Source organism: Thalassophryne amazonica, chromosome 14, assembly GCF_902500255.1.
Source record: "Thalassophryne amazonica chromosome 14, fThaAma1.1, whole genome shotgun sequence".
Classification (NCBI taxonomy): domain Eukaryota; kingdom Metazoa; phylum Chordata; class Actinopteri; order Batrachoidiformes; family Batrachoididae; genus Thalassophryne; species Thalassophryne amazonica.
The window spans coordinates 79911210-79934059 of NC_047116.1; the positions used below are offsets into that span (position 1 = coordinate 79911210).

The 22850-nt window shown below is 39.9% G+C and overlaps 1 protein-coding gene and 1 pseudogene across 1 annotated transcript; one reads left to right on the forward strand and one right to left on the reverse strand.

The window, feature by feature from the left end:
* Positions 1-235: 235 nt before the first annotated feature.
* inhbb (inhibin subunit beta B) lies at positions 236-22850 on the reverse strand. Its single transcript, XM_034186424.1, has 2 exons — positions 21791-22850; positions 236-2655 (listed from the first exon to the last, which is right to left on the reverse strand). The coding sequence occupies exons 1-2, from the start codon at positions 22170-22172 to the stop codon at positions 1832-1834; spliced, it is 1206 nt and encodes a 401-aa protein (XP_034042315.1). The 5' UTR covers positions 22173-22850; the 3' UTR covers positions 236-1831.
* On the forward strand, positions 3423-3541 carry LOC117525447 (annotated as a pseudogene).

A 22850-nucleotide genomic window follows, 5' to 3' on the forward strand; every position in this document is an offset into this window, starting at 1 on the left:
AATAATACCTGCATATTGGCAGCAACTATGGCTGTCAATGAAGCTGTTAATCATCGTTGTAATTATGGTTCTATGAGAGACCTTCATGAGAGAAAACACACTGTGGTTTATGTTTAAACCAGTATGTCAGGCGCACCTTAACGTTTAGAACATGGTGTCAACCCCAAAACACTTTTTGTGAATAAAATGGACACGTATTCTTTAAGAAACACACACACACGTGGAACAAAAGTTAAAGTTCAAAATATTTAAGAAAATGTTTTATTTTACATAAACTGTACAGATGACATTTATTTGACTAAATGATTCTTAGACATGAACTAAAAAATAACTTTCTTATTAAATAAAAAACAAACAAAAATAGAATTAAAGATGAAAAATGAAGTGTTTGACTTAATGCATCGTACAAAACAGAGAATGATAACAGAGCTAAGAAGTGAAATCATATATTGTACCCTGATATGGTGGTAGGCCTTTTGCAAGTGATCAAAACAGTATCATACACAGTAACTCAATGGCCTTGCCATCTCGGTACAACAGCTAAAATCTTGGCCTCTTTGGTTCCATTAATTAGGTAAAATACATTTGAAAACAAAATTCAATTAATTTCTATAAAAATAACTTTTCAATGGCAGTTTTTTCTTTTTTTTTTTTTTTCACTAATCCCGCAACTTTTCAGTGCAAACGTCACAACAATCATTCGCTTTGGAAAGGAAGCGAAAGATTACATTTCAAGTATTGGTAAAAAAACAACAAACAAAAAAACAAAAAAAAAGTGGAAGAGTGAAGAGAGGAGAGAGAGAAAGATGGAAGGAGGATTCAGTCTGACAGTTGCATAGCTCATGTGGCACTTAATTAGCAATCGGACAGGACACTCAGTACCTCATGGAAGGCATTTCTTTATACAAGTGCTATTCATGATGTGCATTTTAACAGTTTTTAGCAAGTGCTGCGCTGCACCGTGGTGACCCACTGGGCCAAAACTCGAGTCTCTTTGTCCGCAGGCCCTCTCCTGCAAGTTCGAAGTGAGGTGGCGGTGGGGTCAGGGGTGTAGTTCTCTCTCTCTCTCTCTATGTCACTGAAGTGCACAAGTGAAGTGCACTTAGAAGAGCTCTCTTCACCTGGATGTCATGGCAACGGGACCTCGCAGCCTCTTGACCGGTGAGGCGTCGAGGTTGAGGCCCGTCGACAACGGCGAAGATGATAACAGGTGCCGCTCACCTGATTCCAGCGGAGAGAACAGTCAGACGTTGTCTGTTGGCTTGGGGTGGTGTTGGGATGTGGAGGGGGTTGGGGGGGGGAAGTGCTGGTGTTCTGAGTTGTATCAATGGATGAATTGTCAGTGCTTTAAAAAAAACAAAAGTCTGTCATGTGCTAAAGTATTTTTTTTTGTGGGGGGGTTGGAGGAGTGTGGAGTGAAGCCAATAAAGGTCATCAGCTTGATCCTGTCACTTTCTCTCTAAGCGCTTTTAATCTTCATTGATGAGGAGATGATGTGCCATTGTTTTTTGACTAGAAATGGCAAACTAGAGCAAAGTATCATTTTGGTGATAATCGTTCCCTTCTCTTCCCGTAGCTGTCCGGTTCATCGCAGGACGGACGGCGCACTCAGTCCGATAAATACACACACTCGCACAAACTCGTGCACACACATGCACACACGCACACACAACACTGATACTTGCATTTGCTAGACTGTACCAGTTTGCTTTGTTTGCACAAACAGTAGGTATAGATATAATGTATAGGTGGACCATATAATAACTGCCCGTTTGTACAAAAGGCCTTTCTGACTGGTCAAAGTCGATGAAGCTCAAATACAATAATGGGCTCAAGCACAGCCGCACTCCTCCACAATCATGTTGGGCACATCCCTCTTGATAATGTTGTACCCGTCATCAAAGTAGAGCATGGACATAGTACTGAGCTTTGTGGGGATGCAACAGGAGTTGACAGAGCCGGGGCTCATCCCTCTCATACGATACTGATTTACTACGGCCGTGTGGAAGGACGAAGCTGAGCCAGGCACACCTGCCATGTAGGCTGGGCACCTGCCCTCGCAATAGTTGCCATAATAGCCAGGCGGTGCAATGATCCAATCGTTCCAGCCAATAAGACGGAAGTCTATGTAGAACTGCTGCCGGCAGCACAGGCCTCCGCTGGTGCCATCACACTCCAGCCCTCGCTTGCGAATGCGGTGTTTGCCATCCACCTGTCGTGCCCGCACCAGTAGAAAGGGCCGGTGGGACGGGTCGCCCGGATCGACCAACACTGGTACCACTCCAGCTGTGTCACAGCCCTCACAGTGGACCTCCAGGTCCTGTCGCCGGTTGTCTTTCCCAAACACCGCCCTCACTGCCTCTGACAGCGGGAACGTATGCCAACCATTGCGTTTCAGGTCCACACGCTTCTCCACCAGAGACCACCGTCCCGCACCCCCACCATCACTTCCACCTTGGCCTCTTTCCATACCACTAGCAGCTCCAGCATCCTGGTAGAGGATCTTGACTGTGACTTTCCGCCGGATACCCTTCTCAGGACCAGCTGGCAGTACGCGGAAATAGAGCCACAGGTTAGCCTGGGACACAAACAGGTTCTGGTTGCCTTCATTGGAGATGAGGAAGTAGAGACCAGACTTGGGTGATGTTTGCTCATCTGTAGCAGGCAGAGCAAAAACAGAGGAAATGGTTATTAAGTAGAGTCAACATTAATTATTTACATCATTTTTTGCTTAATCTGGAGTAGAAAACAAGAAGTTGATCAACAGAAAATGAATCAGAAACATTTCAATAATCAATTCATTTTTGGGTCAAGAATATAAAACATTCTCCAGAATAAGCTGTGATGATTTTCTGCTTGCCTTTGTTTGTTGTAAAGTGCAAATGTTTGGGTTTCATACTGTTATTAGGAAAAATATATGAAATACATCATGTTGGATTTGGAAAACTTGTGAATGTTTTGTAGCTATTATTAGTATTAGTATTAGTATCATTGGCTGGATAATCAATTAACAATTTCACCTGTTAACTCTTCCATGGAGGTTGTGGTTTTATGCACCTACTGGTTGGATATTTGGTTTTCTACCAGGACAAAACTTTACGATCCACCCTACAAAGACAAAGAACCTTTTTAATTCTGGTGCTGATTGGGATCTGGATGTAAATTCTGGATTGTGTTGTTTTCTGCTTTGTTTGTTTTGTTTTTGTTGTACGTTCCTTTTACAACCATTACTGTATTTAAGGCCTGCAACACATTCCAAAAAAAAGAAAGAAAAGAAAAGTAAAAAAGGGGATGGGACATTTTTTTTCTGAATGATTAATCATAACTTTTACAGCCAGTTTTCTTGAGGCAAGTCAGGGGATGGATACATAAACATTTCCAAGTCACTCAATATATTTTAACTGAATAACCAAGTCACAGAATAATGCAGCCAGTCTGCTCTGTGTCAGCCTGATCCCGTCAGATCTCAGAAGCTAAGCAGAGCAGGATCTGGTTAGTACTTGGATGGGAGACCTCTTTGGAACACCAGCAGCTGTGTGTGTTTCTCCAGGTGAAATTAGAGTTGTGTCAGGAAGGGCATCCGGCATAAAACTTGTGCCAATTACCAATGCGGATCTGGCTGTATCCACTGTGGTGACCCCAAACAAAAACCAGGAGCAGCCAAATCAAATCAATTTTATTTATATAGCGCCAAATCACAACAAACAGTTGCCCCGAGGCGCTTTATATTGTAAGGCAAAAGCCATACAATAATTACAGAAAAACCCCAACGGTCAAAACGACCCCCTATGAGCAAGCACTTGGCGACAGTGGGAAGGAATGAACAACAACCAAGTCACAGAATATATCTGAATATGTTTTGCAAAAGAAATCTCGATCTCAAAAGGACTAACCTGTTGAAATAAAGGTTAAATTTAAAAAAATTAAAATTAACTTCATTAACGTCAATCATTAAGAAATACAAACATTATGATACTGTATGGTGAATCTGTGTCAAGTAGGCAATTTTCAAAAAATGAAGTGACTATGCTGGAATGAGACTAGTGAGGGAAGCCACCAAGACACACATGGCAGCTCTGAAATAATTATAGGCTTTTGTGGATGTGAGGGGAAAAATTGGGAGCAGTGCAACATTTAAATGTTGCATCACAGATAAAATCTAGACTCGGATTTTCTGTGCATCTTTCAGCAAACTGCAGCTGAAATTTTTATTTATTTATTTATTTATTTATTGAAAATCCTCCTATATTTCACTGCAGCATGCTCTTTCAACTTTTGAGAACTTCCTCCTTAACAAAGATTTATCATAGACAACCATCATTTTTGTAGTTTTTAATGATTGATGTACAAATCCAAGGCATATTCAGTGACTTAGAGATGTGTAGGTATCCATCTCTTGATGTGTCTCAAGAAAACTGGCTCTGCAAGTGATGATTTAATCCTTATATTTAGAATAAATTGACACCATCTAAACTCCAAAGTTTTTTTAGAATCTGTTGCAGGCTTTAAATGCAAGAATCAATGAATATTAACAAATGAAATGAAGTTGACCACACAAATATCTTGAGTTCAGACTGTCAAGCATCAAGATCACTGCATTTTCCACATCATCCCACCTTTGGAGTTGCACATATTTCCAAGAAAAAGAACCAAATATGGCATCTCAATAGGTCTCCTTTATCTGTTCATGATATCAGCACACGTGCACGAGCAGCCACAGCGATTACATACATGTAAACACATCCAAACTGCATGCGCTTGTTTAAAAAACTGCTTTCTCATTTCCTCACTTCTCCCATCTTACTTTGTCACATGACCTCTTTGGCGGATCCAGATACGTCAGCTGCAACAGGCCAGATCTGGGATTAGGCCCAGTTGGCCTCAGGTCCCATTTTTTTAATTGACAGGATTAAAGCGAGAGAGGAAGAAGAAGACGGAGAAGAAGGAGCAAAGAAGGAACGACAGCGGTGGAAATGGTGGGAGGGTGGTGGACACAAGCGAGGCCCTGGGGGGTTCACTGGGTTCGCTATTAAGCTACCCCCCCAACCTTACACCACCTTGTACCCCCCACACTGGGAGCACCCTGAGAGTGACAGCACAAAGCCCGCTGTGAGGCAGTGGGAGACAGCCGCGCTGCAGCCCGCCATTGAAACGCGTGGCTTTCCAGCAAAAAAAAAAAAATAGCATGATGAAGCAAAAAATAAGAGCCATTTACATGACATTGGTCTCTTTCTGAAGCACCACAATGAACAAACCCGGGTGTTTGAAGGTGACGATGGGCTCTCCTTGGCTGTATTTGAATTTTTTTTTTTTTTTTCCTTTTGGAAGCCTAATGATGTCGTCCAAATGACCCCGAGGTAACTTGAAAGGTTTCTATTCCAAAGGATTTGGTACAATGCGCTCAAGCAGAGCGGTGCTTTTGAAAATAGCTAAATTACTTTGTTTGCCAACTGATTAGTGTGTGTCAGTGTCAACGGGTGGCCACCAAAGATGCCCCCCTCCCACTACTGCCGCCGCCTCCGCCGCCACATCTTTAAGGGGCCTCGCGGCCTCTTCCTCCTGTAAACCGCTTTACATTTTACACAAACCTGTCCAGACCAGCTCTCCGCTCTGCACTATGTCAGCACTCCACACATGTACACACACACACGCCCATCCCCAGAGCAAGCAATACATCAAATATAAGGCTTCTCAATACCAAAGTCTCTGGGTTAAACTGTCAAGTGTAAAAGGAGGAGATGCTGAAATTTATCTGAAGTGAACAACATAAAGGAATCAGCTGAACAGCGTGTCCTGCCTGGAAGCGCCATCGAGGCCTTGAAGGCGACAAGCAGCAAAGCTCGCCTCCTTCACCGCGCCGCTTTGTTGCTTGCCTCGACAGCTCCGTGCCCTGAGAAACAGGGGCCAACACGGCGGCATAGTGACAGGCAGAGAGAAATCCAAGCAAGTCCTCTGCTCCTGTTTGTTCAGGGATTTGCACCCCCACCCCGCTCCCCAGCTTTGAATATGACTATGTGTTTACACAGATATCTGATATTCACACGTACGATCATCAGATTGGACACAGTTAAATCCCTGGATGACCCGGGGGCAGAACAAATGCGACGTTGACACTTTTGGCTTTTGTTTAATGTCATTTTAATACCACACGATGCTATTAGTTTTCCCAACACAAAAGCAGAGATTTGGCTTCTGTTTCATGTTACTTGACAGCTTTTTATGGCACAAGCACCCAGCCAAAAAAAAGACCACACAAAACGCAACAATAATTGTTCTGTACCATGCACATGCAAAACAACAGCTGAACATGACAGCGTAACGCTACCTTCATATGGTGACAGGAGAGAAACCATCATGCTGCTCATCATAGCAGAATTACATAGTAGGTGGTAGATGATGACATGAGACACGGCCATTTGTTTGTGTTAATGACACACACTCACAGACAATAGTTGACTAAATTTAAAGGCTCTGATGGTTGTTAGAAAAGTTAACTTTGCGTGAGGTTATTGATTAATTCCACTCTGTAATATCACACAAATGATTTTCACAGACCGTCTTTTCTCTGGGTTAAAGATAAAACAGCAATCTGGTTTGTACTTGTCATTACAACATATAGAAAAAGCTGAAAATTTTGAACTTCTGTAGGAAAGTGCTGTTCAGTCATCCTCCTATTGAAAACAGCTGAACCTATATATATATATATATATATATATATATATCTTGCCACAGGTTTTTTGCAAAGTACTATGAACAGTTTGTTTGTTACACAGCATCTGGAACAGTAAATTAGATAATTTACACACGTTATTAGACCACTAGTTTGCCCTTTTTTCTTTTTTTTTTTAATTCTGCTACCCATGATCCTTTAAGCATTCTTATTGTTTATTCAGTTTTGTATGAATGTGAATTGGCTGCTGTGACATTGGCATTTTCCTGCAAGGATCAAGAAAGTATTTGAACAACTTAGGGCCCTATCACACCTTGATGATTTAACCAGCATATGAAAAATGCATAGAATTCACTGGATACATCAAACAAGTTATGCAGCTGTCACACCATGACAATTTAGCCAACTTATGCTGAGAGTTTCATTTCAGACCGAGCGGCCCTGGTCGGTACTGCACAGTATGGTGTGGGTCAAAACAGGTAGGTCTGGCTTGGTTTGCATTTCAACCTCCAGCAGAACCTTTTTTTTGGCAGGTGGAACATGTAAATGAGCACATCATCGACTACACGTACGCTGTAGCAAGGTGTCTCTTTTAAAATATTGTGCATGCCCAAAATTTTGCACAGTACTCACCATATTAGGACATATATCAGCATACTTCAATGTGCTCTTAACTTATACAAAACTTACCCATAACTTATTAGACGTACGCCGGCGTATGCCAGCGTTTTTAATATGGTCGGCATATGCTGGCTAAATCATCAAAGTGTGACAGGGTGTTAATCAAAGGTCATTTGGAGGTTTTCAGGGGGGAGCATCATCCTGAAATAGTCTCATGCCCCTCCTGTATGAGAATTGGATAGGGTTGGGTATCAAGAACTGGTTCTTTTCAAGAATCGCTAAGAAATGATTCGATCCACTGACATCAATAGCTTTCTTGCTTAACAATTCCCTTATTGGTCCTTTAGTGCGACCATTGTTTTTGAGGGTGTTTTATCGGGAAAAATGATCATTTCTCTACATTGATTGGCGACCCTGCAGTGGGCCTGCAATCAACCACTTCTGCAGCAGCTCTGCTTGAAGCTTGAAGCAACAAAGCAGTGCTCCGACCCGCTACTTCATTGGTTCTCTGCTTCACTGTTTTTCAGAAGAGGCAAGTTCACTTCTTAACCCCTCTCAAAGCCATTTAAAAAGGTCAATCATGAGTCACTTTTGTGTGGATTAAAGTCACTAACTGGGACTCATCTTGTTGCGAGCAAGACAAGAGAATTGTCCGATGTTCTGTTTGCACAGCTCCAAAGGCTGCGCCGCTCACTCTCTGTCGAGTCAAGTTAGAAAGATAGCTTTTGGTCAGAATTAACAACTTCAAAGCGAATCAACGTTTTCAATCAAATGACAATTCTTTCCAAACATTGTAATACAGACAACAAACTACAACAGACTAAAATGTTTTTTTCCTCCCAAAATAAGACGTCCTGTATTCTTTATGAATTACATTGATGTTGACTTACAGTGTAGCCATTTGCAAGAACTCAGCTCAAAGATATGGAGTTAGATTTGTCACTAATGTCTGAAAGGAAATGCTTTTTGAGATAAACTACAGATTCTGTTTATTTCTATTTATGTCCAGAGCTCTAGGATCCCCCATTACAGGTTTTATTTATGTCCAGAGATCAAGGATCCAGTGACCAAGTTCATATTTATTTACTTTAAGACTCAATAAAATGTTATTGACATAGAAAACCTGTAAAGCCTACTTTCAGTACACAGAAAATTCACTGGAGGTATTGATAAGGGTATCGATAAGTAATCAGATCGATAAGCAGAATCGATAATGGCATTGATATCGATAAAATCTTATCAATCAATACCAGTGGTGGGAACAGCTAACCAAAAAGTTAGCTTCAATAACCATTAATCAGCTAACTGAAAAATTAACTTTTATAAAGCTAAACTGCTAAGCACCTAAAATAAATTAGCGGAAACTACAGCTAATAGCTGAACTGATAACTTTTAGTATAGTCTGCAGTACACTGGCAGCTACTGATACTAATGAGTAAATTCAAAGGCAATCACAAACAACAAGCCAGTGGTTCTGTCTAATATCAGCTTTCTCAAAAGAGACCTGGTGACCAGAGAGAAAAAAAGGGGAGGAAAAAAAAAACTAATTTATTTTCACATATTGCAGATGTGTCGCAGGAGACATGTACAGCAAGGCAGTTTTAACTTATGGGTACAATTTTAAATAAACCAATTCTGGACAAGTTATTGAAATTAATGTTACCTCTGTCATTTTTTACAAAGTGAAAATATCAGCTTTATGTTTACATTTTAAAGTAGTGCACTAATTTTGAAGGTGTGAGCATTTACAGACACACAAGCCAAAAGGTAAAAACCAACACACAAGTTACTGATATTGACTTGCAGTGCAGCCATCTGCATGAACTCAGCTCAAAGATATGGAGTTAGATTTGTCATTAATGTCTGAAAGGAAATGCTTTTGAGAAAAAAAATACAGATTTTGTTTATTTCTATTTATGTCCAGAGCTCTAGGATCCCCCGTTACAGGTTTTATTTATGTCCAGAAATCAAGGATCCAGTGACCAAGTTCATATTTATTTACTTTAAGACTCAATAAAATGTTATTGGCATAGAAAACCTATAAAGCCTACTTTTAGCACACAGAAAATTCACTGGAGGCATTGATAAGGGAATTGATAAGGAATCAGACTGATGAGCAGAACCAATAATGGCATCGACATCGATAACTGAAAAGTTAACTTTTATAAAGCTAAACCGATAAGCACCTAAAATAAATTAGCAGAAATTACAGCTAAAAGCTGAACCGATAACTTTTAGCATTGACTGCAGAACACTGGCAGCTACTGGTACTAATGAGTAAATTCAAAGACAATCACAAACAAAAATGAGCCAGTGCTTCCGTCTAAGATCAGCTTTCTCAAATGAGATCTGGTGACCAGAGAGAAAAAAGGGGAGAGAAAAACAAGATAATTTATTTTCACAGCTGGCAGACTTGTCGCAGGAGACATGCACAGCAAAGCAGTTTTGACTTATGGGTAAAATTTTTAACAAACTAATTCTGGACAAGTTATCGAAATTAATGTTACCTCTGTCGTTTTTACAAAGTGAAAATATCAGCTATATGTTTTAGTTTTAAAGTAATATATATATATATATATATATATATATATAACACCTAAAATAAATTAGCGGAAATCAGAAATTACAGCTAAAAGCTGAACCGATAACTTTTAGCACTGACTGCAGTACACTGGCAGCTACTGATGCTAATGAGTAAATTCAAAGGCAATCACAAACAACAACGAGCTAGTGCTTCTGTCTAAGATCAGCTTTCTCAAACGAGACCTGGTGACCAGAGAGAAAAAAGGGGAGAGAAAAACAATATAATTTATTTTCACAGCTTGCAGACGTGTTGCAGGAGACATGCACAGCAAAGCAGTTTTGACTTATGGGTAAAATTTTTAACAAACTAATTCTGGACAAGTTATCGAAATTAATGTTACCTCTGTCGTTTTTACAAAGTGAAAATATCAGCTATATGTTTTAGTTTTAAAGTAATGCATATATATATATATATATATATATATATATATATATATATATATATATATATATATATATATATATATATATAGCGTATATAGCACCTATAATAAATTAGCGGAAATTACAGCTAAAAGCTGAACCAATAACTTTTAGCACTGACTGCAGTACACTGGCAGCTACTGATGCTAATGAGTAAATTCAAAGGCAATCACAAACAACAACATGAATGAGGAACAAATTATCCGGATTTACAGTGCAGTTATTTTCTGTGTCAACAATAAACCACGGTTTTATATTCTATATCATTATATTGCAGGACCCAAGTGAGCAGTAACCATAATTTCAATGTTGAAAACTGGGTGATATTCGGTTTGAACAGCTTTTCATCCTCTGCATGTCACAAAACACAAATGTGTTCAATTATAAGTTGCACCTTTTTTCTGTGTTATGTGTGTTTGGGATTTTTGTGGATTGCTCGAGTGCACTTTTTATTATTGCCATTTATTATTTTATTATTAGAGTTTATGTTGTTTAGTGCTTTGATTCCTGGGAAATTTCTATATAAATAGTTGCTATAATACCATCGATAATGATGTGTGATTTTTCAGTATATAGTGTATCTGTTTGTTTGTGGTATTTTGTTACAAACACATGGAACAATATGGACAATAATAATATTGCTATGGTGTTGTCCTTTTGTGCATCCACTGAGTGCAGCATTTGGTTCACAACTTGAAGCACAAAGTGTTTGTGCATGTGCATTAAAGTAGTCAGTGTAATGTACCATATTTTCCAGAGTATACATCACAGTTTTCTTTTCCTGCTACTTACACTCCGATGTGACTTACAGTTGTATGCAATAGTTCGGGCACCCTGAAAATGTTCATGATTTTCCTTTATAAATCATTGGTTGTCTGGATCAGAAATTTCAGCTAAATATATCATATAGCAGACGAACACACTGAAGCCAGGGGTTTCAACCTCTGAAAACAAATAATCAAGCAGTTTTTGTTTCAATTACATATATTACTTACAGCAGTTAATGGTTTTGTTGTTCATGATCATTTTATTGAAAGGACATTGTTTATGTTGTATTCAAACAAACAAATCATTATATTCTGTATCACATGCTGTTTTCCCCCTTTTGGAAACTGTTGTTATTATAACTAAGTATGCAACTTGTGATGGTGTTTGACTTTTTTTCCAGAACTACATTTTCAAGTTTCAAGTATTAACTTTAAAAATGTGCTATGGCCATTAATTTACACTTCCAAAAGTGAGCATCTTATCATTGAATAGATACTTAAAGAAACCACTAAGGTAAAAATATGTTGAAAACAGGTTTAAAGGTGAAAGGTTTTTTTCACCATGTTTGTGGACATTAATCTGCATTTCAACCATTTTCCCCCAGATGCTAGTTCCTTTTCAAAATTATGTTATGATATAATGTTCACATTACACAGGAGGAAATATATTACTGCTTAAAAAATCACAGCTAAAAACAGTCAAAAATGCAAATGTTGAATTAAAGTCTACAAATAGACGGTGGAAAAAAACTTTCACTTTTGAACCTGTTTTAAACATGTTTTAAACATGTTTTCAACGGTGGGCATAGATGTTTTTTAAATGTCTTTTCAAAGGGAAAAATCTCACTGGGACTGTTGTACTGCATTATATTTTGAATGAAGTGTATTTGTAAAGTGTATATGTCCAGCAAGGCCCAGCTATCTATTTGTATGTCTTTCAGCAGTTTGTTACAATTGGTAAAACATGAATGAATTAAGTTGTTTGAACTTACGTTTGTAAGTTAGATCAACTCTAGATCAACTCTAACTTACAAACATAAGTTCAAACAACTTAATTCATTCAGGGTAAAACCTGCACACTTTTTTAAGTTGGTTCTTTTTTCAGTGTGATATGGCAAGCTAAAACAGGTCACTGGATGTCTTACAGTTTCTAGCCAGTAAAGACCTCAGCCATTGATGTAGATCCAGCCCCAAAAAATAATATACATACAGCTGTGGGACTTCCAGGATGATTAACTTCAAACACATTTATAATTAAAAAACAGATAAAAGTTCATTTTGCACAATATGACACATTTAAAGAAAGAGATAAAAGACCTGTTAAACACATCCAGATAATCATCTAAATTTAATGTAATCTTTTCTGATGCAAGGACCATCTCTGTATGTAATTTTGTCAATATCCATGTGTTGCTTTTTGAGATATCTCAAAAAGCATGATTTTCTTAAAAAGAAGATATCAAATTTCACTCATACTTTGCCAGAAAGTACATAGGAGATTCAAGCCTAGATCTGATCTGTTTTATTGTGTGAAATGATTCTATGTTGGACTCTACCATGAAGCTGTCATTGATGATACAACAGATAAAAGTTGCACAATGTGCAGTTTCTCCAATCATAGCCAAGCCTAGAACGCCTTCAGAGTTGTTTGAGAGTTGTAGTGTGCTTCCCTCACCACTCATTGCACGGTCATTAAGTTTTTGAAATTATACACTACCATACTTGTTTGTATTTCTTCATAATTATTGTAAATCAGGGGTCACCAACCTGTCACCTGGAGATTATCTTTCCTGAAAGTTTTCTAACTCTCCCTGTTACATGCATTGTAAATGGACTCAATCACATGAGCTCAGCCAATCAAGAACTAGGAAACATCAGACCTCATTAATCACTAGTGGTCACAGCAGGTACACATTGAAAACATGCAGGGCAGGTGATGGGCAGGAGCAGGGTTTGTGAGCCCAGATTTAAGTTAAATGCTCAAGACTTATTCAGTCACTTGAAAAGGTCATGTACCCATTCCCAAACTTTTCTAAAGAAAACTAGCTGTAAAAGTGATTGTGTCTTGATACATGGTGACCCCCCCCCCCCCCCCCCACCACCAAAAAAAAAAAACAGAACCCATAAAAATTGTAATAAATCCTACAAAGGTCCAGCAAATATCTTGAAATTTGCTGGACTTAAACTCCAGCCTGTGTACGATCACTCCCCAAAGTTTCAATTGTCTTGGTCACTCTGCATAAAAGTCATGTTCTTTCAACATTATACTCCAAATGGGATGATTTCTTGGTGAAATAGGCCTTGAGGCAAAAATGCCTTTTCCTTGGTGGAACAAGACATGTTGGGAAAGACGATTGGAAAAGTAGTTGGAACAAATTTGAAGAAATTTGATGGATCTTTGTAGGATTTATTACAATTTTTATGGATTCAGTTTTTTTTTGGGGGGGGGGGGTCACCCTGTATGTTATTTGTCCAATTACTTATGACTTCTGTAAATGGGGAGACTATGTATAAAAATGTTCAAAATTCCTGAAAAATAAATGTAAAATTTCTCTGTTAAAACCACTTGAATTAAAGCCAGAGGTTTACACTGTCAGCATATCTTGGTTTATTAGATTTAATCTCAATCGTACTCGTGTATACAGAATCAAAACCACAATTATGTCGCTGTCCAAATACTTATGGATCTGAATGTTCAGTTAAAGGAGGTGCTGTGAGAAATACGAGGATAAAAAGATTTTGTGATGCTGACATCAAGTATTTTCTGGTGTCATTCATTAGTGATTTTAAACACAGGACTTAATATTGGTTGTCATGGTGACACACAAGCATGAGTCCCACTGCAGTGGAAAACAATATATCAAATATTTTTCTCAAGCCAAACTTTTCATGAGTTAATAGTCGTTCTCTCAGGAGAAGCCTTGGGCACCACTGAATGGCTTTGAGGCAAATAAAAGGTTACTAAATCTGCTGAAGAACAGAATGTCATCTGCGAAGCTGTGGACGTGTGGCACGTTTTCCCGAGCATGACCCAGCACATCGGTGACTCAGTGCTGAGAACCACAACTGGACCGGGCCAAGAGGACGGCCACGTGTCTCCTGAATGTAGCAGCAAGGATGCAGAACTGCAGAGGCAGGATGGACAAAAGTCAGAAAGTCAGACAGACCTGCTTTTGTGCTTCACTGTGACACAAAAGCGGAAATTTTGTCATTTTAAAAGCTTGATTCCAACTCATAATTATGACAAAGAACATTGGCATTTCGCTTTGTATGTCACAACAACAACCCAACATCAGAAAAAGTTGAGATCTACAGAAAATGCAAATACTTTGACTTTGCTTTTGGGTTTCTTTTCATTGCGTGGGATTGACCACACAAAACATGACATTTGGTTCACACTTTCTGCAATGAAATATACACTCACTAGCCACTTTATTAGGTACACCTGTTCATTTGCATGTTAACACAAATAGCTAATCAGCCAATCACATGGCAGCAACTCAGTGCATTTAGGCATCTAGATGTGATGAAGACGATTTGCTGAAGTTCAAACTGAGCATCAGAATGGGGAAGAAAGGGGATTTAAGTGACTTTGAACATAGTGTGGTTGTTGGTTCCAGACAGGCTGGTCTGAGTATTTCACAAACTGCTGATCTACTGGGGTTTTCACGCACAACCATCTCTAGAGTTTACAGAGAATGGTCCAAAAAAGAGAAGATATCCAGTGAGCAGCAGCTGTGTGGATGAAAATGCCTTGTTGATGTCAGAGGTCAGAGGACAATGGGAAGACTGGTTGAATGGGCAACTGCGTGGTGCCATCATGTCAATATGGACCAACATCTCTGAGGAATGTTTCTAACACCTTGTTCAATCTATGCCACCATGTTTGTTTGTTTGTTTTTGCATTTTCCATACATCCCAATTTATTCAAATTTTATGGCTTTTTAATGCCATGATTAAAATTTGTAAAATATAATAATAATAATTATTATTATTATTATTATTATTATTATTATTATTATTAAAATTGGAACATGAAACCTCATAATTATGCCAGTAAAACAAACTAACAACAGATAGTTATGATTTTGAGATCGGAAGGACGACAGGTCTGTCTGGATGCCTGTCGAGACCCAAAACAGTTATTCCTTTCTTATTTATTAATTAATTTATTTATTTATTTATTTCATTTGTTCTCTGTCTTAGAAACTACTCTTACTACTGGTAAGTTTGAATTTGCACATGTTCAGGTGTAACTGAGAACACTTAAGAACTGCCCACTTTATTGGACAGAATATTGATTGTAATATATTATTCCCCGGCACCTGCACATTTTTGTTGTTGTTGTTGTCAATATCTGGCTACCTTCATATCCCTACCCCAACCAATCAGCAAACACATTGATATTTGAACAACACAAATTTATAACCCTTCCATCTTTAAATATTGAAAGCAGTACTACCATTATATCAAATCCACTGTGGTAGCATGTTTGGTTCTGTAACACAGCTGGTTACTTTATTTCCAAATACAATATCAAAACTCAAACACCATGCTTCAGTGAATATCTCCAAATGTATCAACGAAAGCGATCGAGCCAACACTAAGCCACTTGAATAGTGTGGTACAAATTAGACGTGGCGTACTGTATGTTTGTGCTTGATTGTATCTTCCCGTTTTATCCTCCATGCCAATGATATACGAATGCAAACTAGTTTAAAATTGTTCAAAGTGGAGGATTATGTATTTTCCACTGATTAAATGTGAAAAATCTCTTTTGAATAGGTTTCAAACAGTTGTACAACAGGGACAAAGTGCTGCAATAGGCAGATTTCCATTACCCTCCAAATTCATTCATTCATTCATTTTCTGTCAGTTATCCAAGTCATTTCACATGATTCAAAAAGTCTTATTTTGAAAAAGTGCAATTGAAAACACTTTTTCCTGCTATTAGAGGTCACATTATGGTATGTTTGGATTTGGATGAAAAAGGTGACGGTCTGTGTTTTGGCTCTTGGAATGTTTGGTCTGTATTAAGTTATTTCTGATATTTTATGTAATGTTTTATTATTCGTCTAAACTGCTGGATTTATCAATAATGAATAATATTTCTATGCCCTTTTACACAGTGTTTGACGCTGGCCCTGACATGCCAATCAGTCAGTCGGCGGGACACCTGGGTGGGCTTGTGTGGATAGAGATTTTCTTTAGCGTGTCCCCACCTGTGCCACCAACACCCCGAACAAGCTGGGGAAGAGGCGGTTGGAAGCAGGCAGGCAGATCCCGCGCTCATTACTCAGACCCGACAAGACCACACGCCGCGGAAAGGATGAGGGAGCGGCACGCCGCATTTGCAGCTCCAGCATGAGCGGAGCCATGTGTGCCTATAGGAGGCATCCCTCAGGCCGGAGTCTCGGCACTCCAGGAATTCCACAGAGTGAGGAGGTGAGGGAGGTGGGGAGCATGGATGGGAAGGAGGAATAGTCTCCGGACTTTTGGCCAGATGAGAAAGCAGGCTCTGCGTTTTAATAACGTTGTGTAAATCATTTATAGGAGCCGTGCGGAGGCAGCCAGGCCCTTTGAGGACTGAAACACAAACTTGTGAGTGACTGTGGAAAATGTATGGATCGGGTCCAAGAGCGCCATGACTGACAGCACCCCATGAAAGAGCTGTGTCCTGAAGTAAACCTGCCAGCCCGATCCTATGGAGCAACGGGGCCGGAGTTAATGACCTCCCATAATGAAGTCTTAATTCCATGTCTTGGACCACTCATCACAAGTGCACTGGGTCCGAACAGCAATTGAGCAGCGGCTCAAAATCCCCCCCCCCCCCCCCCCCCCCCCACACACACACACACCCGCCCTTCGCTGTTCCCCGCTCCGCTTCCGTGGATACGGGACACCGAATCCCTCAGCGAGGACCCATGGGAGCGTGTCAGGGGAGAAGTGAGATTGGCATCGTCTCTTCACCTGCCCGAGGCAGCTTGGCAAAACTCATCCCTCTGTGCCGCCGCAACTGGAGATAAGGTGCCGGCTCGTTGGCTGACAAGCGTGCACTTAACCCGGTGCTGAGAGGAGGTGGAGGACACGAGTTGACCTCACCGTTTCACACGGCAAATACACAAATTATCCACATCCCTTCTGCCAGGATGCTGCTGCCTAAGCATATGCCAACCTCACCCCTGAGCCACCTCGTCTTAAACTGTGACAACAGCGATTCAGGTTCCCTCATGCTTGGAGACAAGCTCCCCTGGCTTTTTGAAGGCCTCGCCTCTGAGTCGCAGCCTCGCTGGCACCGTCCGATCTGAGGGGACGCGAGCCAGCTGGCCAGGAGGTGCACGGGGGTCTAGGGAGCAAGGAAACTGAGCCAGATCTGTGGCACAATGGCACACAAAGGCTCAAAGGTGCAAGGAAGAATGAAACTAAAAAAGAAAAAGAAGAAGAAAACTGAGCCCGGGTAAGCTTTTCTTCATTTGAAATATGCAAATATGGGTGTAAACATGGCCCTGCCCCTCCACCTGCATGCCAATCTGAACTTAAATGGGTTGTATGTCATTCTGAGTTTTATTATTATTATTGATGGGTTTGGTTGAGCAAAAACACACTGACCTCGAATCATAATAGAGTGGCGATTTGAGCGTGGACGCTCAAATCGTTCCCACCGGGTTACAATAGTGAGTAGCTCCTGCATGACTTTATGTTCAAACTTATATACCATATCCACGTGCTGGACTGCCTCTGGCTGAGCTTCAGTCCACCCCCTTTTTTGAAGAAAGTTGGTTAAACACCCACCTAAAATTTAATTATTTCTAGGAAAGTGTATTAAATTCTCACCCTAAAATAATTTAATGACCCCAACACATTGTAAAAAGCAAAAAATAATGAGTTTTCACATTGTTTTTCCTCATCTGTTCCACGTCTTACCTGTAACGACATCACCACTGTGAGCTTGTTGTAGCTGCATGATAATGACGTCAATTTGAAAGTTTGTAGTCTGAGAGATGTGGCCGTAATCACACAGACGGAGTAAACTGAGAAGAACACATTGAATTCAAAATTTGTCCAGTAGCAAAAATCATCTAATGTGTCAGTTTTTGGTGGATTTGATGGAATGAATGAGCAACCACCGAATTCTGGTTTGCAGGGTTTCCAGTTTGCAAACAGAAGAACATCTAAAACTGCCTTAACATGTCAGCAGTCAGCAGCAGGACAAACGGGATGTTCCATTGTTTCAATGAGAGATTTATGGGGAAAATCCACCTCCTCTGGCAAATGGATGTTGTTTTATATTTAATGAGGAGATAAAAGAGATGGATTATTTAAGTGCAGAGAGTAGCCTGGTTTTATACAGGTAGGAATAATCTACAGTTGTGCTCAAAAGTTTACATACCTTGGCAGATTTGTTTTTTTTGGCCATTTTTCAGAAAATATAAACAAAAACACAAAACTTTTTTTTTTACTCATGGTTAGTGGTTGGGTGAAGCCATTTATTGGCAAACAACAGTGTTTACTCTTTTCAAATCATAATGACAACACAAACTACCCAAATGAACCTGATCAAAAGTTTACATACCCCTGTTCTTAATGCTGTGTGTTGCCCCCTTTAACATCAATGACAGCTTGGAGTCTTTTGTGGTAGTTTGTGGACGAAACTCTCTGATGGTAAAGCTGCCACTGAATATGTTTCTGACTTTATTTACATCAGTTATGAAGAAATACCAACAATATGGCACTCTGTGGTAAATCTGCATGTAGTAGACAGTTCTCAAAAACTGAGTGACTGTGCAAGAACAAAAAGAGTGAGGAAAGCCACCAAGACACTCCGACAACCCAGAAGAAGTTATAGGTTTACGTGGCTGTGATTGGAGAAATTATGCACAGTGCAAGCTTTGCATTTTGTATCACCAGTTATCCATCTTCATGATGAAGTGGTATAGAGGAGGATTTTCTTAAAAAGAAGACCTGAAAGTTTAGCTACAAATTGCCAGAAGGTACATCTGAGATGCAAGCCTGGATCTGATCTGTTTTGGTGAAAGAAAACCCTTCTCTGCTCTAATCCACTATGAAGCTAACAGTAGTGACTGTTTGTATTTCTTTGTAATTAATATAAATAAATTCCAAGACATATTCAGTGGCAGCTTTACCATCAGAAAGCCTCGTCCACAAACTACCACAAAAGACTCCAAGCTGATATTAAAGGGGGCAACACACAGTATTAAAAACAGGTGTATGTAAACTTTTGATCAGGGTCATTTGGGTAGTTCTCTTGTCATTTTGATTTCAAAAGAGGAAATGCAGTTGTTTGACAATAAATGGCTCCACCCAACCATTAACCATGAGTGAAAAAAGTTTTTGTGTTATCATTCATATCCTCTGAAAAATGGCCCCCAAAAAAACTTAACTCCTGCCAGGGTATGTAAACTTTTGAGCACAATTGTATGTAATACTGTATTTCAGAAAGGAATTCATTTAGAACCTCACAAAGTTAAGTTTTTAAGCTGCCATATGTGCAAAACATTTCAATAAAGTAAATTGTTGTCCGTGTCATTATCACTGAAAAATGGCCATCTCTCATGTCGTCTCCTGCACTCTGCCTCTGCAGATGGAATTCTGCTGTGATGTTTTGTTTTGTTTTTTGTGCTGCCAGCATGAGAAAGCACACTCTAAAAAAAAAAATGAACTGCTGTCTCAATGAGAAAAAGTGATGACAATTTGCACAGATTTTTGTAAGTTATGTCAACTTAACTAAAGTTATTTCAGCTTAACTACAGATGTCTTGTGGCATTAACTCAGTTGAAAGTCATATAATTGAACTTTTGGCAAATAAGCTGCCTTTAAAAACTCAATTGATTAACGGGTTTTCTAAATTTTATAAGAAATGTACACAATCTGAAAATTCAGTAGTACGACGTGCTGCACTCAAAATCCAATGTCAATATCAGGTAATATGTGTAAACAATTTCTGTAATATAATTTTGATATAAAATCAGTTTTTGTGCCAAAATATAATGATACCACTACTGCCATTGTTAATATGCTCAAGGAACTCATTGACATTCGTGATGGTGCTATGCAATGTAACATTTTGATTATTGCCAAATGTAATTATCTTCTCTACGAAATTTGTGTAAATTGATACAGATTTTAACGTGCCAAACCCGTGCATGTATTTTGTTTTACTATTTGTTTTATTTTTTTATCTTCTTTTGTATATATTCTGTTTCTTGCATTAATTGTACAGTTGTTTTTTTGCAATTGTGAAATAAAGATTATAAAGAAACTTGAAATAACTTAAAAAACATCTATGCAAATTGTTGCATCAATTTTTCTCATTGAGACAGCGGTTCTTTTTTTAGAGCGCAGATTCACGTCAGCTACAAACAAGTACGGGGTGAAATAAACGTGCATCGGGAAAGTTGTCTGTCTGATGTCCATTCAAAGTTTTGATCATGTACACTTTTCCAATGAACTCGCCAGACATCAGCTGACAAGGAAGACATTTAATGTATGATAAAAGATCTTCTACAAAAACAAAAACAGACATAAACAAGTGAGTGATTTGTGATTTTTTGTTGTTGTTGTTGTTGTTAATTTGTGATGAAATCAGATGTATTGAAGTGGACATTCTTACCATTGTAATATTGGCTGTGCTCGTGCATCTGCGCACCCCCAATTCAGGCAGAATTTCTCACAGAATGCCCTGGACATGCATGATGCGTGAGTATGGTATTTTTTCTTATTGTGGCATTTTTAATTGTTTTGTGACACCCACGTGGTGCACATGGTTTTAGCTGAACTTGTGTGTGTGTGTGGGGGGTCCTCTTTGGAGTTAGATCCACATTCTTAGAGGGAGGGATAAATGGCCAATTGAGGGACTTTGTCCTTTGGTAAAAGAGAGCTTTATACATTGGAGCATTGAGCGTGAGCGCAGCTTTACACATGAAATTGGATTCAGAGGTTGTTTTGATCTCCTGGACAACAAATCGGGGTAATTTAGGGACTCATTCTTTCTGTTTTTTTATTGGAGAAAACAGGAGGATTTATCCCACAAATTGATCTAATTATATTTAAAAAAAAAAAAAAGCTCTGACAACTTTCTGTTTGAGTGTCACTTAAATGTAAGTGATGGAGGTTACATTTGCATTATAGTTTGATATGACCCGCAGTGCTCGCATTCATGTTTGTAAACGATGCATTCAAACTGCGTGATGATGTGACTTGAACCTGCGTTTTTCTTCATGCACGTGATGCATATTTCATCTTATGGTGATGCATAATCTTATCAGTTCCAGAATTCAAGCCCCGCTTTCTGGCATCATGGCTGCTGTGAGAACTACTCAGATGATCAGATGATTTTGTGAGCTGTGTGACCGTCCCAAAGCCACTTTTAAGTGTTGATTCTAGCCAGTCATGCATGTGGTGCGTGATTCCTGGATGTGATGCGGCTGCTTGGCATTGGAACGGTCAGATCAGGTTTACCTCAATTAAAGTGTGAACAAGCCAGATGAAAATGTCAGATTCAGGTCACTTCAGTCAGTAATGTGAACACAGTGTAAGTGACCTGAATCCCATCAGTCACAAATCACAATGCAAGAGTAAAAAAGGAGAAAACCAAAACCTTCCCAGTTGTGCCAGGAAGGCAAATAACATGATTTGGTGCTGTTCAGCCAGTCATGTGAACGCAGTCGATTTTTCTTCACCAGTGCTATAAGTTATTGATTATTACCTGATTCAGCGAAGCTGATAATCTCAGAGGTCTCTGATTGGACTTCGTTGCTGAAGGAGGCTTGTCCCTCAAAACTGGGGACCTCCACTCTGCCGTCCTCGCGCACTTTGCCCGCGTGCAGCCTCCTCAGGGCTGTCACCATCGCAGCCTTCGGGATGGGATGAGTGATGTTGGGTCTGTCTCTCATCTGCAGCCTGTTCAGGATGTGTCGCTTCACCGCCTCCAAAAAATCAACGTCCACGCGCTCAGACTGATCCGGAGCTCTGAGGCCGCAGGACGCACACGACTCCCGGGGCAACGTTTGCGTCTCGGCGCCTGTGGCGCAGCGCACGGAGAGGACGCACGCAACTAAACAGGACAACGCCACGCTGTACACGCTCATTTTGTCTCGCTTTGAGTTTAGGGTCCAGAATCTACGGAGATAAAGCTGATGTGACGAGTGTGAAAGTTCCGGCGTGACATCCAATTCCACAAGTCCTCCAAAGTATCCAAAGAGCGCAATGTTTGTAATTCCCCAAAAAGAAAGCAGCGCAGTCTAATTAACTCCAGTCACTGCGCATTGTTCAGCCGCTTATCCACAAAAAAAGAAAGAAAACACGAGTTCATCTTTTGATTGCTGCCGCGTTTTCTGCACGGTGCGCGAGCTGCACTTTACCAAAACAGACGGGCATGAAAAGAACGTCTCACCGACATCGCCGTCCGTCTGCGTCCACGGGCGATCGGAGCGCTTTTCCCAATTCACGCACTGTGGACAAACTCAGTGGGGGGATCCAGTTGCAGAGCCGAGATCCCACGGAACAGCCAGGGACTCCGTGTCTCCCGTGTCTTTGTGCGCGTAAACAAAAAAAAAAAAAAAAAAAATGAAAAGAAAAAGAAGCTCCGGATGCGCGCTGCTCCGCGGAGACACCTCCGTGCGTCCTGCCAAAAGAAAAGGAAACAAACAAACAAACAAACAAAAAGCTGCTCAGTTTGACTCTTCGTTCTCTTCACTATCACACCGGGGGCACCGCGCACCTAAAGTTTTTATACGCGAGTACAAACCACGTGGGGATTTCCACCA

Bases quoted from the DNA above. Each gene is read 5' to 3' on its own strand.
- inhbb (XM_034186424.1), bottom strand. From the start codon at position 22,172: ATGAGCGTGTACAGCGTGGCGTTGTCCTGTTTAGTTGCGTGCGTCCTC. The intron at 2,656-21,790 runs GTAATAATCAAT...TGCCTGCTACAG, and splicing joins TATCAGCTTCGCTGAATCAG to ATGAGCAAACATCACCCAAG.